Source organism: Oncorhynchus mykiss, chromosome 8, assembly GCF_013265735.2.
Source record: "Oncorhynchus mykiss isolate Arlee chromosome 8, USDA_OmykA_1.1, whole genome shotgun sequence".
Lineage (NCBI taxonomy): Eukaryota > Metazoa > Chordata > Actinopteri > Salmoniformes > Salmonidae > Oncorhynchus > Oncorhynchus mykiss.
The window spans coordinates 18,675,260-18,689,767 of record NC_048572.1 but is presented as its reverse complement, the minus strand read 5'-3'; the positions used below and the strand labels follow the sequence as shown (position 1 = coordinate 18,689,767).

The window sequence follows — 14,508 nt, the reverse complement described above, 5'->3', positions numbered from 1 at the left end:
CGGGACTGCCAAGTGCGTCGCGTGTAAAAATGGTCTGTCCTAGGTTGTAACCCTCACTACCAAGTTCCAAACTGCAGTCTGGGACTGTTTTCATGGTTTGGACTAGGCCCCTTAGTTCCAGTGAAGGGAAATCTTAACTCTATAGCATCCAATGACATTCTAGATGATTCTGTGCTCCAACTTCGTGACAACCGTTTGGGGAAGGCCCTTCCCTGTTTCAGCATGACAAAAAGTGAGGTCCATACAGAAATGGTTTGTCAAGATCAGTAAGGAAGAACTTGATTAGCCTGCACAGAGCCCTGACCTCAACCCCATTGAACAGCTTTGGGATGAATTGGAACGCTGACTGCGAGCCGACATCAGTTTCCGAACTCACTAATGCTCTTGTGGCTGAATGGAAGTAAGTCGTCAGACCGAAGGACAGATTTCCAGTGGTCTAATGTCCATTGCTCGTGTTTCTTGGCCCAAGCAAGTCTCCTAGTAGTGGTTTCTTTGCAGCAATTTAACCATGAAGGCCTGATTCACACAGTCACCTCTAAACAGTTGATGTTGAGATGTGTCTGTTACTTGAACTCTGTGAAGCATTTATTTGAGCTTCAATCTGAGGATGGTAACTCTAATGAACTTATCCTCTACAGCAGAGGTAACTCTGGGTCTTCCTTTCCTGTGGCGGTCCTCGTGAGAGCCAGTTTCGTCATAGTGCTTGATGGTTTGTGCGACTGCACTTGAAACTTTCAAAGTTCTTGAAATTTTCCAGATTGACTGACCTTCATGTCTTAAAGTAATGATGGACTGTCATTTCTCTTTGCTTATTTGAGGTGCTCTTGCCATAATATGGACTTGGTCTTTTTCCACCCCTACATTGTCACAACACAACTGATTGTCTCAAACGCATTAAGAAGCAAATCAATTCTACAAATGAACTTTTAACAAGGCTTACCTGTTCAATGAAATGCGAAGCTGGCATCAAGGTAAAGGGTGGCTACTTTGAAGAATCTCAAATAGAAATATATTTTCATTTGTTTAACACTTTTTTGGTTACTACAGTATTCCATATCATAGTGTTGATGTCTTCACTATTATTCTACATTGTAGAAAATATTAAAAATAAAGAAAAACCCTTGAATGAGTAGCTGTGTCCAAACTTTTGACTGGTACTGTAAATAAATGTTCAGAAAACTTGGGAGTTCAAATATTTTTTTTTGGGGGGGGGGGGGGGTTATATATTTTTGGCCTCAGAAAAATTGGGGGCCAAATAAAATCAGCTGCCAGTTGGGGAACCCTGACAGGTCTAGCAGCTGTGCAGAGAGGAAAGTTTCTGTGAAATTCATAAACATTTGAATGGCAAATACAGTATAAACAGTAAATGGTGTAATCCAACCAAAGTGGGAGAATGACTGGGCACGATTCAAAGTGTCACACAAGTTAATGTCATTGATAAACATTTGTGGAAGTTACAAGGTTCACATTCCATTTCAATATCTCATTCCATGTAGGAAACCGCTGTGATCATTTGTTCTTCAGGAGCAGTACTCTCACCAACCCTTCCACAGTACTGATTACCCCAGGACTATATCATCAATTACACAACCATTAATATGTAGGTTAGAAAAAATAAATAATTATTCAAAAGACAGAATGGGGGCCCAAGGAACACATTTACATTATGTGCTGTTGTTGAATGTATTCCACTGAAGTAGACAGGAGTATTTCAAAATGTTTCAGCCAATAGATGAATTATGAGGACATGCCATTCAAGAGCAATGCGATTATGTGGCAAGAAAATAAAGCCTGCTAGGGATGTGCACCTACCTTGCAATTATCTTGTCCCTTAGAATTTGCCCTTTCGGGTCTCGGAAATATAAGAAGTCCTGTATTATTTCAAATCATACATGAATGTGATATTTTGTAAAGATACACAAGTTAACATATACTTGAAAATGAATTGTTCTGGAAAAAATGGTAAACCACAAACGTTTGGGGTTGATGTTGGGTTCTAGGGTTTGAGTTATGGAGGTGGTTTATAGCTCTTTACCGCCATCAAGTGGCCAAATAAGAGTACATCGTGTGTGTATATACTGTACACAACAACGGATGTGACGTACATGTAACTGCGACATTTTCCGGTGTTGTGAATTCACGTGGAGTATTTTAAAGCAAGCGACATCAAGCACACGATTTGTAATTGCACACGAGTGAAGTCACCAAAATGAAACAAAAGGAAGGAGTAATGTACGTTGTGGTATTTTATTATTGTATAGTTAACGTCAGTTGCTAGCCATGTAGTTAACTACCTAGCTAGTAGCTACTGTAGTCTTCTAAACCGTGTTAGTTTGAGATCTTCCATCAAACGAAATATACCATGTCAAAGCATCTGTTGTTTTACTCAAGTGTCACGGTGTCTATAGCTGAAATGTTTTCCTGTTGAATGACTGTTTCCTCAGAAAACCTAAGACGAAGAGGGCTAAGCGCTTTCTTGATAACAGAGCTCCCAAGCTTACAGAGAACGTCAAGAATGTCATGATCATGAAAGGAGGCAACACCAGTATGACAGTCACTCAGGCACTGAAAGACATTGTACGTTTTCTGACGGTCGACCCTCCCCTACCAGAATATTAAATATTGGTCAAGTTTTGAGTGCCAGATAGCTAGATAACTCTGAATACATTTTTTTATCCAGTATGCCCTGAAGAAACCAAGTGCTGTATTGTACAAAAAGTAAGTGAATGATTTTTAAAGTACCAGTGAAGCCGTTTTTATCTCTCTCTCAAATCAGTTCTAGGTAACAAATAACTACCTTACTGTGATTGTTTGAAATGCAAAGGGTAAAAAAGAAACAAATAGCTTCTTAGTAAAGGACTCTTAAGCTAGGACTATCTGTGAGTGGGAAATCTGAAAATAAGTTGTTAATGGAAGAGGTTTGGAGCTCTGTTGTTGGTCTTAACTAATTTACCGCCTGGTGACGTTATGGAGCTAGATACCTGCCCATATGTTGAAGGTACGTGTCTTTAGGATCATAAGAAGATCCATACGCAAATTGTTAAGATCGTAAGAAAAGCCATGTGTGAAACATGAACGTAAACGTAACATTTAATTTGTCAACAAACATCATGTTATGATTACAGTCTAACATTATAGGTATTATAAATAGGTATCCTGCACGTTTTCAAGTTGTCTATTAGTCATTTGAGTTTACTTCACATTTTAGGTAGCTAATGTATTGGATTTGTCTAGATGGCACTATATTATGCCTACGTCTAGCGGATTGAAACATCAGTGTTGGATCTCCACAGCATGGACAAAAACTACATTTAATTTGTATGAACATAAGATTAAACAACAGACATAAACGGAACAAGTTCCACAGATGTGACTAACAGAAATTGAATAATGTATCCCTGAACAAAGGGGAGGGTCAAAAGTAACAGTCAGTATCTGGTGTGGCCACCAGCTGCATTAAGTACTGCAGTGCATCTCCTCCTCATGGACTGCATTTTCAGTCCAGCCTCTCTCAGCCTATTGCGGACAGTCTGAGCACTGATGTGGGATTGTGCGTTCCTGGTGTAACTCGGGAAGTTGTTGCCATCCTGTACCTGTCCTGTACCTGTACCTGGACATTGCAATTTATTACCTTGGCCACATCTGCAGTCCTCATGCCTCCTTGCAGCATGCCTAAGACGCGTTCATGCAGATGAGCAGGGACCCTGGGCATCTTTCTTTTGGTGTTTTTCAGAGGCAGTAGAAGGCGTCTTTAGTGTCCTAAGTTTTCATTACTGGGACCTTAATTGCCTACCGTCTGTAAGCTGTTAGTGTCTTAATGACAATTCCACAGGTGCATGTTCATTAATTGTTTATGGTTCATTGAACAAGCATGGGAAACCGTGTTTAAACCCTTTACAATGAAGATCTGTGAAGTTATTTGGATTTTCACGAATTATCTTTGAAAGACAGGGTCCTGAAAAGGGGACGTTTCTTTTTTTGCTGAGCTTATCTCTGGGTGATGTGGACATCCTCAAAATATGACTAATTCAATATTGCACCATCCCATTCTCTGGGCTCTGTCGGTAATCATAACCAGTAGCATATACCAGGAATAATAAATCATAACCAGTAGTATCTTCCAAGAATAATAGATGCTTGGTGAATCTATAAATGATGTATGACCACAGGAGGTTTTGCCACTCTGCAATATTTTTTTATATTCATATATAAATATATTCAAATCTTGCCAAAGCATATCCTGTAGGAGGGTTTAATATGAATTGAAGTAATTTGATATGATTTATATAAATCGTTTCATGAAGATATAGACTATGAAATGAACACGGGAGAGGTAGGCTTAGTGTAGCATTAGTTTATTCCCACACTTTACAATAGCACTTGTCTTAGGTAGTCTCCGTGTAGGCTTTTCCCTCCATCACGACACTGCTGCCCAATTGAAGAGCTTGTGCAGCACCACAGCAGCATGCGCCTTCGGAAAAGCACCCCTCCGCCTCAGAAGATGCCCTTCTGGAGGCATGGAGTCATAGGCCTAGATTAGGATAAAATTACTATTTACCTACTAGCCAAATAAAGTGCAGAGCATGCGTGATGCGTGCAACTCGTCAATCCAACATATTTGAACATTTAATTAAGATCCCTCGTTCAGTCAGTATGTCATCCATTCTGTCATTTTTCTGAGTTGCAATAGGAACTAAATCAACGAGAATATAAGTCTTATCCATTTGTTTATTGAAATCCATATGTATTCAAAATGATCTACATTCTCAAGTTCTTTAGCCTATCACTTTAATAATTCAATGTTTAATTTAAGCCTATCCAAATAAAAAATAGGCCTTCAATTTGTAGGCATTGCAATTTAGGCTATCAACTCTTTGTATTTTATAATTGTTTTTATTATAGGGCTCCCCTAAAAAAGAATCACATGCAGTGACTAGGGAAAACAGATCTGGCAGTAAGAATAGATAGTCTAAACCATTTGAGACCCCTTGGCTATTTCGCTCAGGACATGTTATAGCCAAGACTTAATACATATTGTTTTGTTAAATTTATTGATATGGATATAGCCTTTGCGTGATGGGGTTATGCAATGAAAATGCTGTTATTCTGGCTACAGTGGTAGTGATTGCGTGGCCGTAGCAAGTTTACTAGCTAGCAGCAAGCAAGGGATAAGAATGTTGCCACTGAGCATGGCAACAGAACATAAAGAACGAACAACTGGGTTGGGTCTCTAGCAACCAGAATTTTCTTATTAATATGATATCAACGAAAAATAAGATTCTACCGGTAAATGTGTTCTTTCATATTGTTTTCTTTGGCAACTGTGGTACACTACATGACCAAAGGTATGTGGACACCTGCTCGTCGAACATCTCATTCCAAAATCATGGGAATTTAATATGGAGTTGGTCCCCCCCTTTTCTGCTATAACAGCCTCTGATCTTCTGGAAAGGCTTTCCACTAGATGCTGGAACATTGTTCCAGGGACATGCTTCCATTCAGCCACGAGCATTAGTAAGTTCGGGAACTGATGTTGGGCAACTAGGCCTGGTTCGCAGTTGGTGATCCAGTTCATCCCGATAGGGTTGAGGTCGAGGCTCTGTGCAGGACAGTTACGTTTTTCCACCGATCTTGAGTACTGCATCAGATGACCTGGCCTCCACAATCACCCGACCTCAACCCAATTGAGATGGTTTGGGAGGAGTTGGACCACTGAGTGAAGGAAAAGCAGCCAACAAGTGCTCAGCATATGTGGGAACTCCTTCAGACAGTTGGAAAAAGCATTCCTCATGAAGCTGGTTGAGAGAATGAAGAATGCCAAGCCAGTGCAAAGCTGTCATCAAGCAAAGGGTGGCTACTTTGAAGAATCTAAAATATAATTTGACATGTTTACCACCTTTTTGGTTACTACATGATTCCATATGTGTTATTTCATAGTGTTGATGTTTTCCATTATTCTACAATGTAGAAAATTGTACAAATATAGAAAAACCCTTGAATGTGTAGGTGTGTCCAAACTTTTGACTGTATATGTATTAGAGGTCGACCGACTATGATTTTTTTTGATGCCGATACTGATTTATTGGAGGACCAAAAAAAGCAGATACCGATTAATCGGCTGATTTTAAAAATAAAACGTTTTATTTGTAATAATGACAATTACAACAATACTGAATGAACACTTATTTTAACTTAATATAATACATCAATAAAATCAATTTAGCCTCAAATAAATAATGAAACATGTTCAATTTGGTTTAAATAATGCAAAAACAAAGTGTTAGAGAAGAAAGTAAAAGTGCAATATGTGCCATGTAAGAAAGCTAACGTTTCAGTTCCTTGCTCAGAACATGAGAACATATGAAAGCTGGTGGTTCCTTTTAACATGAGTCTTCAATATTCCCAGGTAAGAAGTTTTAGGTTGTAGTTATTATAGGAATTATAGGACTATTTCTCTTTATACCATTTGTATAACATATACCTTTGACTATCGGATGTTATTATAGGCACTTTAGTATTGCCAGTGTAACAGTATAGCTTCCGTCCCTTTCCTCACCCCTACCTGGGCTTGAACCAGGAACACATCAACAACAGCCACCCTCGAAGCAGCGTTACCCATTGCTCCACAAAAGCCGCAGCCCTTGCAGAGCAAGGGGAATAACTACTCCAAGTCTCAGAGGGAATGACGTTTGAAACGCTATTAGTGCGCATCCCGCTAACTAGCTAGCCATTTCACATCGGTTACACCAGCCACATCTTGGGAGTTGATGGGCTTGAAGTCATAAACAGCGCAATGCTTGAAGCACAGCAAAGAGGTGCTGGCAAAACGCACAAAAGTGCTGTTTGAATGAATGCTTACGAGCCTGCTGGTGCCTACCATCTCTCAGACTGCTCTATCAAATCATTAACTTAATTATAACATAACACACAGAAATATGAGCCTTAGGTCATTAATATGGTCGAATCCGGAAACTATCATCTCGAAAACAAAACGTTTATTCTTTCAGTGAAATACGGAACCTTTCTGTATTTTATCTAACAGGTGGCATCCATAAGTCTAAATATTCCTGTTACATTGCATAACCTTCAATGTTATGTCATAATTACGTAAAATTCTGGCAAATTAGGCGGCCCAAACTGTTGCATATACCCTGACTCTGCGTGCAATGAACGCAAGAGAAGTGACACAATTTCACCTGGTTAATATTGCCTGCTAACCTGGATTTCTTTTAGCTAAATATGCAGGTTTAAAAATGTATACTTCTGTGTATTGATTTTAAGAAAGGAATTGATGTTTATGGTTAGGTACACATTGGAGCAAGGACAGTCCTTTTTCGCGCATATGCACCGCATCGATTATATGCAACGCAGGACACGCTAGATAAACTAGTAATATCATCAACCATGTGTAGTTAACTAGTGATTGATTGTTTTTTATAAGATAAGTTTAATGCTAGCTAGCAACGTACCTTGGCTTACTGTATTCGCGTAACAGGCATGCTCCCCGTGGAGTGCAATGAGGCAGGTGGTTAGAGCGTTGGACTAGTTAATTGTAAGGTTGCAAGATTGAATCGCCGAGCTGAGAAGGTAAAAATCTGTCGCCCCGGGGCCTCCTGGGTGGCGCAGTGGTTAAGGGCGCTGTACTGCAGCGCCAGCTGTGCCACCAGAGACTGGGTTCGTGCCCAGGCTCTGTCGTAACCGGCCGCGACCAGGAGGTCCATGGGGCGACGTACAATTGGCCTAGCGTTGTCCGGAATAGGGAGGGTTTGGCCGGTAGGGATATCCTTGTCTCATCGCGCACCAGCGACTCATGTGGCGGGCCGGGCGCAGTGCACGCTAACCAATGTTGCCAGGTGCACGGCGTTTCCTCCGACACATTGGTGCGGCTGGCTTCCGGGTTGGTGGGTGCCCTGAACAAGGCAGTTAACCACCGTTCTTAGACCGTCATTGAAAATAAGAATGTGTTCTTAACTGACTTGCCTAGTTAAATAAAGATTAAATAAAGGTGTAAAAAAAACTTGGCCAAATCGGTGTCCAAAAGTACCGAATTCCGATTGTTATGAAAACTTGAAATCGTCCCTAATTTAATCGGCCATTCAACCTCTAATATGTATGTATATCTATATCACAGGAAAATCATGTTTTTGACTGCACTGGGCCTTTTCTCAAGTAGGATAACTGTTATTATTTTAACCTATCCAGTATTGTGGTAGTTCTGAAATTATTGTATTTAGTCTTCATGTTTTATTTTCCCCCTGTAAACATTGGATATTTATAGGAACTTTGGTATAAAGGACTGACTACACTGAAATAATAACAAAACATAAATAGTCCATCTATTGTTGGTACTTGAGAAATGTGTGTTTTTTATCCTGCATGTAAACTAAATGTCTTTCCTTCCAGGAAAAATATAACCAGGCCATTTGAAGATTCTTCATCATTGGTCAGTTAACTTGAGATATTACATGTCTTCATAACCCTCTAAAAACGGTTTTGTTTAACCTGAGAATTCTAATTGTTTTTGATTCCTCTAGTTCCTAAATATACAGTATAGTGAGTGTTTCAATGTAGTAGTCCTGGTTCATGGGACATTGTTGTTGTAGCCCTAGCACAACACTGGAATTATTGTGGAATCGGGCGTGTAGTGCTAGGGAAAACACAAACATTTGTTCCTCTTTGGGTCCGCAGGACCAGGATAAAAAACACTGCAGTAGTGTACTAGTTAGCATCACATTCAAATACAATGTATTCATTGCACTGCCATTTCCGATCACTAATATTTTCTGTCTACAGGAATTCTTCTCGAAGAAAACGGATAGCTCGCTGTTTTTGTTTGGCTCGCACAACAAGAAAAGGCCAAACAATCTGATATTTGGTAAGCATTTTTGTATTCTATCAGTGGGAGACTAGACAAGAGATGTCTAGTAATTTTCACAGCAGATAAGGGTTTGACCTTGTTTTTCTCCTTTCCTTTTTGCTGATTACAGGTCGTCTGTTTGATTTCCACGTGCTGGATATGATTGAGCTGGGCATTGAGAAGTATAACTCCTTGAGTGCGATCAAGGTGATGATTCTGCAGTTCCTATAGTCATTTGTAGCTGCGTTGTTTCACATTGCTGCATGATACCACTTATGTGAGTTCTGGATTTGTCAATAAGATAAAAAATTATAATAATTTAAGCAGTGCCTTCAGCACCACCTGATGTTCTGTACGTTCTTAATCTCTACTAATCTTAGTTCTTTAAGTGTCGTCACCAAATGTTTGTACGCTCACACTGCTACAAAAAGCCAAACGAATACACCTCCTTGGTCTTTCAGTGGTCTGAATGAACAACTACAAATGAACTATTTCCTCTTAATCAATCAATCAAATGTATTTATAAAGCCCTTCTTACATCCGCTGATGTCACAAAGTGCTGTACAGAAACCCAGCCTAAAACCCCAAACAGCAAGCAATGCAGGTGTAGCAGCACGGTGGCTAGAAAAAACTCCCTAGAAAGGCCAGAACCTAGGGAGAGACCTAGAGAGGGACTAGGCTATGAGGGGTGGCCAGTCCTCTACTGGCTGTGCCAGGTGGAGATTATAACAGAACATGGCCAAGATGTTCATAGATGACCAGCAGGGTCAAATAATAATAATCACAGTGGTTGTAGAGGGTGCAACAGGTCAGCACCTCAGGAGTAAATGTCAGTTGGTTTCCTCATAGCCGATCATTAAGAGTATCTCTACCGCTCCTGCTGTTTCTAGAGAATTGAAAACAGCAGGTCTGGGACGGGTAGCACGTCCGGTGAACAGGTCAGGGTTCCATAGCCGCAGGCAGAACAGTTGGAGCTGGAGCAGCAGCACGACCAGGTGGACTGGGGACAGCAAGGAGTCATAAGACCAGGTGGTCCTGAGGCATGGTCCTAAAGCTCAGGTCCTCAGAGAGAAAGAAAGAGAGCGCATACTTAAATTCACACAGGACACCGGATAAGACAGGAGAAATACTCCAGATATAAGACTGACCCTAGCCCCCCGACACAAACTATTGCAGCATAAATACTGGAGGCTGAGACAGGAGGGGTCGGGAGACACTGTGGCCCCGTCCAACGATACCCCCGGACAGGGCCAAACAGGCAGGATATAACCCCACCCACTTTGCCAAAGCACACCACTAGAGGGATATCTTCAACCACCAGCTTACCGTCCTGAGACAAGGCTGAGTATAGCCCACGAAGATCTCCCCCACGGCACAACCCAAGGGGGGACGCCAACCCGGACAGGAAGATCACGTCAGTGACTCAACCCACTCAAGTAACGCACCCCTCCTAGGGATGGCATGGAAGAGCACCAGTAAGCCAGTGACTCAGCCCCTGTAATAGGGTTAGAGGCAGAGAATCCCAGTGGAAAGAGGAGACCCGGCCAGGCAGAGACAGCAAGGGCGGTTCGTTGCTCCAGTGCCTTTCTGTTCACCTTCACACTCCTGGGCAAGACTACACTCAATCATATGACCTACTGAAGAGATGAGTCTTCAGTAAAGACTTAAAGGTTGAGACCGAGTCTGCGTCTCTCACATGGATAGGCAAACCATTCCATAAAAATGGAGCTCTATAGGAGAAAGCCCTGCCTCCAGCTGTTTGTTTAGAAATTCTAGGGACAATAACGAAGCCTGCGTCTTGTGACCGTAGCGTACGTGTAGGTATGTACGGCAGGACCAAATCGGAAAAATAGATGGGTGCACGCCCATGTAATTATTTGTAGGTTAGCAGTAAAACCTTGAAATCAGCCCTTGCCTTAACAGGAAGCCAGTGTAGAGAGGCTAGCACTGGAGTAATATGATCAAATTTTGGGGTTCTAGTGAAGATTCTAGCAGCCGTGTTTAGCACTAACTGAAGTTTATTTATTGCTTTATCCAGGTAGCCGGAAAGTAGAGCATTGCAGTAGTCTAACCTAGAAGTAACAAAAGCATGGATTAATTTTTTGACAAAGTTTCTGATTATTGCAATGTTACGTAGATGGAAAAAAGCTGTCCTTGGAACAGTCTTAATATGTTTGTCAAAAGAGAGATCTTAACACCATTTTAGCCATACTGTTTCCCTGTTCTTTGAGTTTTTTTCATTTTTGTTTTACTGATAACATGCCAATACACTCTGGACTGCAAACAAGTGAAGTTGGTGTTACCTGTTATATCATAATCGTCCTCCTGTAATTTTATGTTCTGTTTCCAATGCATTGCAGAACAGCAAATGTCCTGAGGGGACCAAACCGATGCTGGTGTTTGCAGGGGAGGCTTTTGACCATGATGATGACCACAAACGCCTAAAGAGCCTTCTTACAGGTACAGTTTAGTCTAAGCTAAACATTTGAATTTGGTGTTAATCGGATGTCGTGAGGTTAATTTTAGTCCTACCCCTTCAGTTAGAAAAAAATTCCTCTAACTTTACTGAACAAAAATATAAATGCAACATGCAACAATTTCAAAGATTTTACTGAGTTACAGTTCATAGAAGGAAATCAGTCAATTGAAATAAATTCATTATCCCCTCTAAATTCTATAAAAAATATTTAGGCAGGTTTATGGTAGAGAAATTAACATTAAATTCTCTGGCAACAGCTCTGTTGGACATTCCTGCAGTCAGCATGCCAATTGCACGCTCCCTAAAATGTATATCTGTGGCATTGTGTTGTGTGACAAAACTGCACATTTTAGTGGCCTTTTTGATATGTCACACCCGTCAGATGGATGGAATATCTCAGCAAAGGAGAAATGCTCACTAACAGGAATGTAAAAAAAAAAAATTAAAGAGAAATAAGCTTTTTGTGTGTATGGAACATTTCTGCAATCTTTTATTTCAGCTCATGAAACATGGGACCAACGCTTTATTTATTTATTTAACCAGGTAAGCTAGTTGAGAACAAGTTCTCATTTACAACTGCGACCTGGCTGTTAACATGTCAACATAACATGTTGCGTTAATATTTTTGTTCAGCATAGAATTTTTTTGGGGGAAACATACCTTCACAATCCGTAGTATTTCTGTAGGTTGTAATAATATTGCATTTCATTTTTTGTTATTGTCTTGTCGTACAGACTTCTTCAGGGGTCCCGTTGTGCCTTCAGTGCGTCTAGCTGGTCTGGAGCATGTCCTGCACTTCACTGCTCTGGAGGGGAAAATCTACATGCGCAGCTACAGGTATGTCTGCCTACTAGCAGCTAGACCATCTACCAATGTCACCTATTATTCATGACAGATTAAGGCTGAATTACATATGATCTGCATCTTTCACCCCTGAAATGATCACTAGTCAAAACTCTTTGGGGTTCTCCAGATCTCTGTTGAAGAAGTCTGGATGTCGTACACCAAGGATTGAGCTGGAGGAGATTGGGCCGTCTTTTGACTTTGTCTTGCGGAGAACACACCTGGCATCAGACGACCTCTACAAGACAGCTCACAGACAGCCCAAGGCTCTGAAGGTATGAAACAACTAGTTGCAGTCATCTTTTTCAATCTCTTTCAAGAGTCATATGTTGAATGTCACAAGGTTTATTCTTTTTGAAAGTATCTTAATTGAACAATTGTATTGTGTGCCATTGGCCACATTTAGAAGTATCTATGTAGTAAAATTAAACATCAAGGCAATCAGTCCTCATGTTCTTTGTCAATTCTATTCTTTACAGCCCAAGAAGAAGAAGAACATATCCCATGATACCTTTGGTACCAAGTTTGGCAGGTTGCACATGCAGAAGCAGGATCTGGCCAAGCTCCAGACACGTAAGATGAAGGGTCTGAGGAAGAGGAGGGGCCCGGCAGCCGCTGCGGAGGGAGAGACGTCCTTGAAAACAGCCAAAGTAGAAGTGGAGTGAAGTCTTCCCAGGCTTTAAAGGACATTTCACGTCACACTAACTGTGGATGTTGACCGATGTCTTCAGAATTATCATTAATTATGAAAGAATTACCCCCCCATACATGTTTACCTTCTGCAGGTATGTTTGTCAATGTCTCTTGTTAATGACATGAAAATCATCTTCATTATGTTGCTCATTTAGCTTAATCTGGAAATGCTTTGTGTGAAAGGCAAGCCTGTCAGATAGATGTATGTGCATAAGAAAATAAAAAAATGCGTAGTTTAATAAGGTGTCATTGTTCTAAAATAAAACTCTAATATTTTCTGTATTTTAATCTCTACTATGCACTGCGGAAGCATTGTCTCAATGATTACATTTATTTTGTACATCTGTCTCGTGATGTTCTTTTCAGAGGTTTTACAATTGATTTGTCACATGCGCAGTGAAATGCCTTTCTTGCAAGCTCTTTCCCAACAATGCAGTAATAAATATTGATAGTACTATAAAAGTAGAAGAATAACACAAGTAAGCTATATCAGTTCTATTACCATATTTACCATGTGCAGAGATACTGTAGGGGTAGATATGGGCATCTGGATATATGATTGTGTGTGTTTAGTCAGTATGAAAGTGTCTGCATGTTGTGTGAGTGTGTAGCATGTGCATATGTAACAGTATAACTTTAGACCGCCCCCTCGCCCACACCCGGGCGCGAACCAGGGACCCTCTGCACACATCAACAACAGTCACCCACGAAGCATCGTGAGCAAGGGGCAAGGGATCCTACTACTTCAAGGTCTCAGAGCAAGTGACGTCACCGATTGAAACGCTACCTAGCGCGCGCTGCTAACTAAGCTAGCCGTTTCACATCCGTTACACATAGTCAGTGCAAAAATAGAAGAGTCGATGCAGATTGTCTAGCCATTTTGTTAGCTATTTAGCAGTTTTATGGCTTGGGCATATATTCTGTTCAGGAATATATATAATATATAATAATTGCCTGTTGGTGTCAGACTTGATTCTCTGGTACCGCTTGCCATGCGGAAGCAGAGAGAAGAGTCTATGGCTTGTGTGGCTGGAGTCTTTTACCTTCCTTACACACCACCTGATAGCGGGGTCCTGGATGGCAGGAAGCTCGGCCTCAGTCATGTGTAGCGCCATGCGATCAATGGCGGTGCTGTTGCCATACCAAGCAGTGATGCAGCCAGTCAAGATGCTCTCAATGGTGCAGCTGTAGAACCTTTTTAAATGTAATTATTTGTTTTACCCCGTTTTTCTCCCCAATTTCGTGGTATCCAATTGTTTAGTAGCTACTATCTTGTCTCATCGCTACAACTCCCGTACGGGCTCGGGAGAGACGAAGGTTGAAAGTCATGCATCCTCCGATACACAACTCAACCAAGCCGCACTGCTTCTTAACACAGCATCCAGCCGCACCAATGTGTCGGAGGAAACACCCTGCACCTGGCAACCTTGGTTAGCGCGCACTGCGCCCGGTTTGACACAGGAGTCGCTGGTGCGCTATGAGACAAGGATATCCCTACTGGCCAAACACTTCCTAATCCGGGCGACGCTAGGCCAATTGTGCGTCGCCCCACGGACCTCCTGGTTGCGGCGCGAACCCATTGTCTCTGGTGGCACAGCTTGCGCTGCAGTACAGCGCCCTTAACCACTGCGACAGA

General features: G+C 41.3%; 1 protein-coding gene across 1 annotated transcript; it reads left to right on the top strand.

The window, feature by feature from the left end:
* The first annotated feature begins 2,102 nt into the window (after positions 1 to 2,102).
* On the top strand, positions 2,103 to 13,160 carry LOC110529527 (ribosome production factor 2 homolog). Its single transcript, XM_021611777.2, has 10 exons — positions 2,103 to 2,232; positions 2,445 to 2,577; positions 2,681 to 2,718; positions 8,404 to 8,443; positions 8,794 to 8,875; positions 8,988 to 9,064; positions 11,218 to 11,317; positions 12,071 to 12,173; positions 12,310 to 12,454; positions 12,659 to 13,160. The coding sequence occupies exons 1-10, from the start codon at positions 2,210 to 2,212 to the stop codon at positions 12,842 to 12,844; spliced, it is 927 nt and encodes a 308-aa protein (XP_021467452.1). The 5' UTR covers positions 2,103 to 2,209; the 3' UTR covers positions 12,845 to 13,160.
* The last annotated feature ends 1,348 nt before the right edge of the window (positions 13,161 to 14,508 follow it).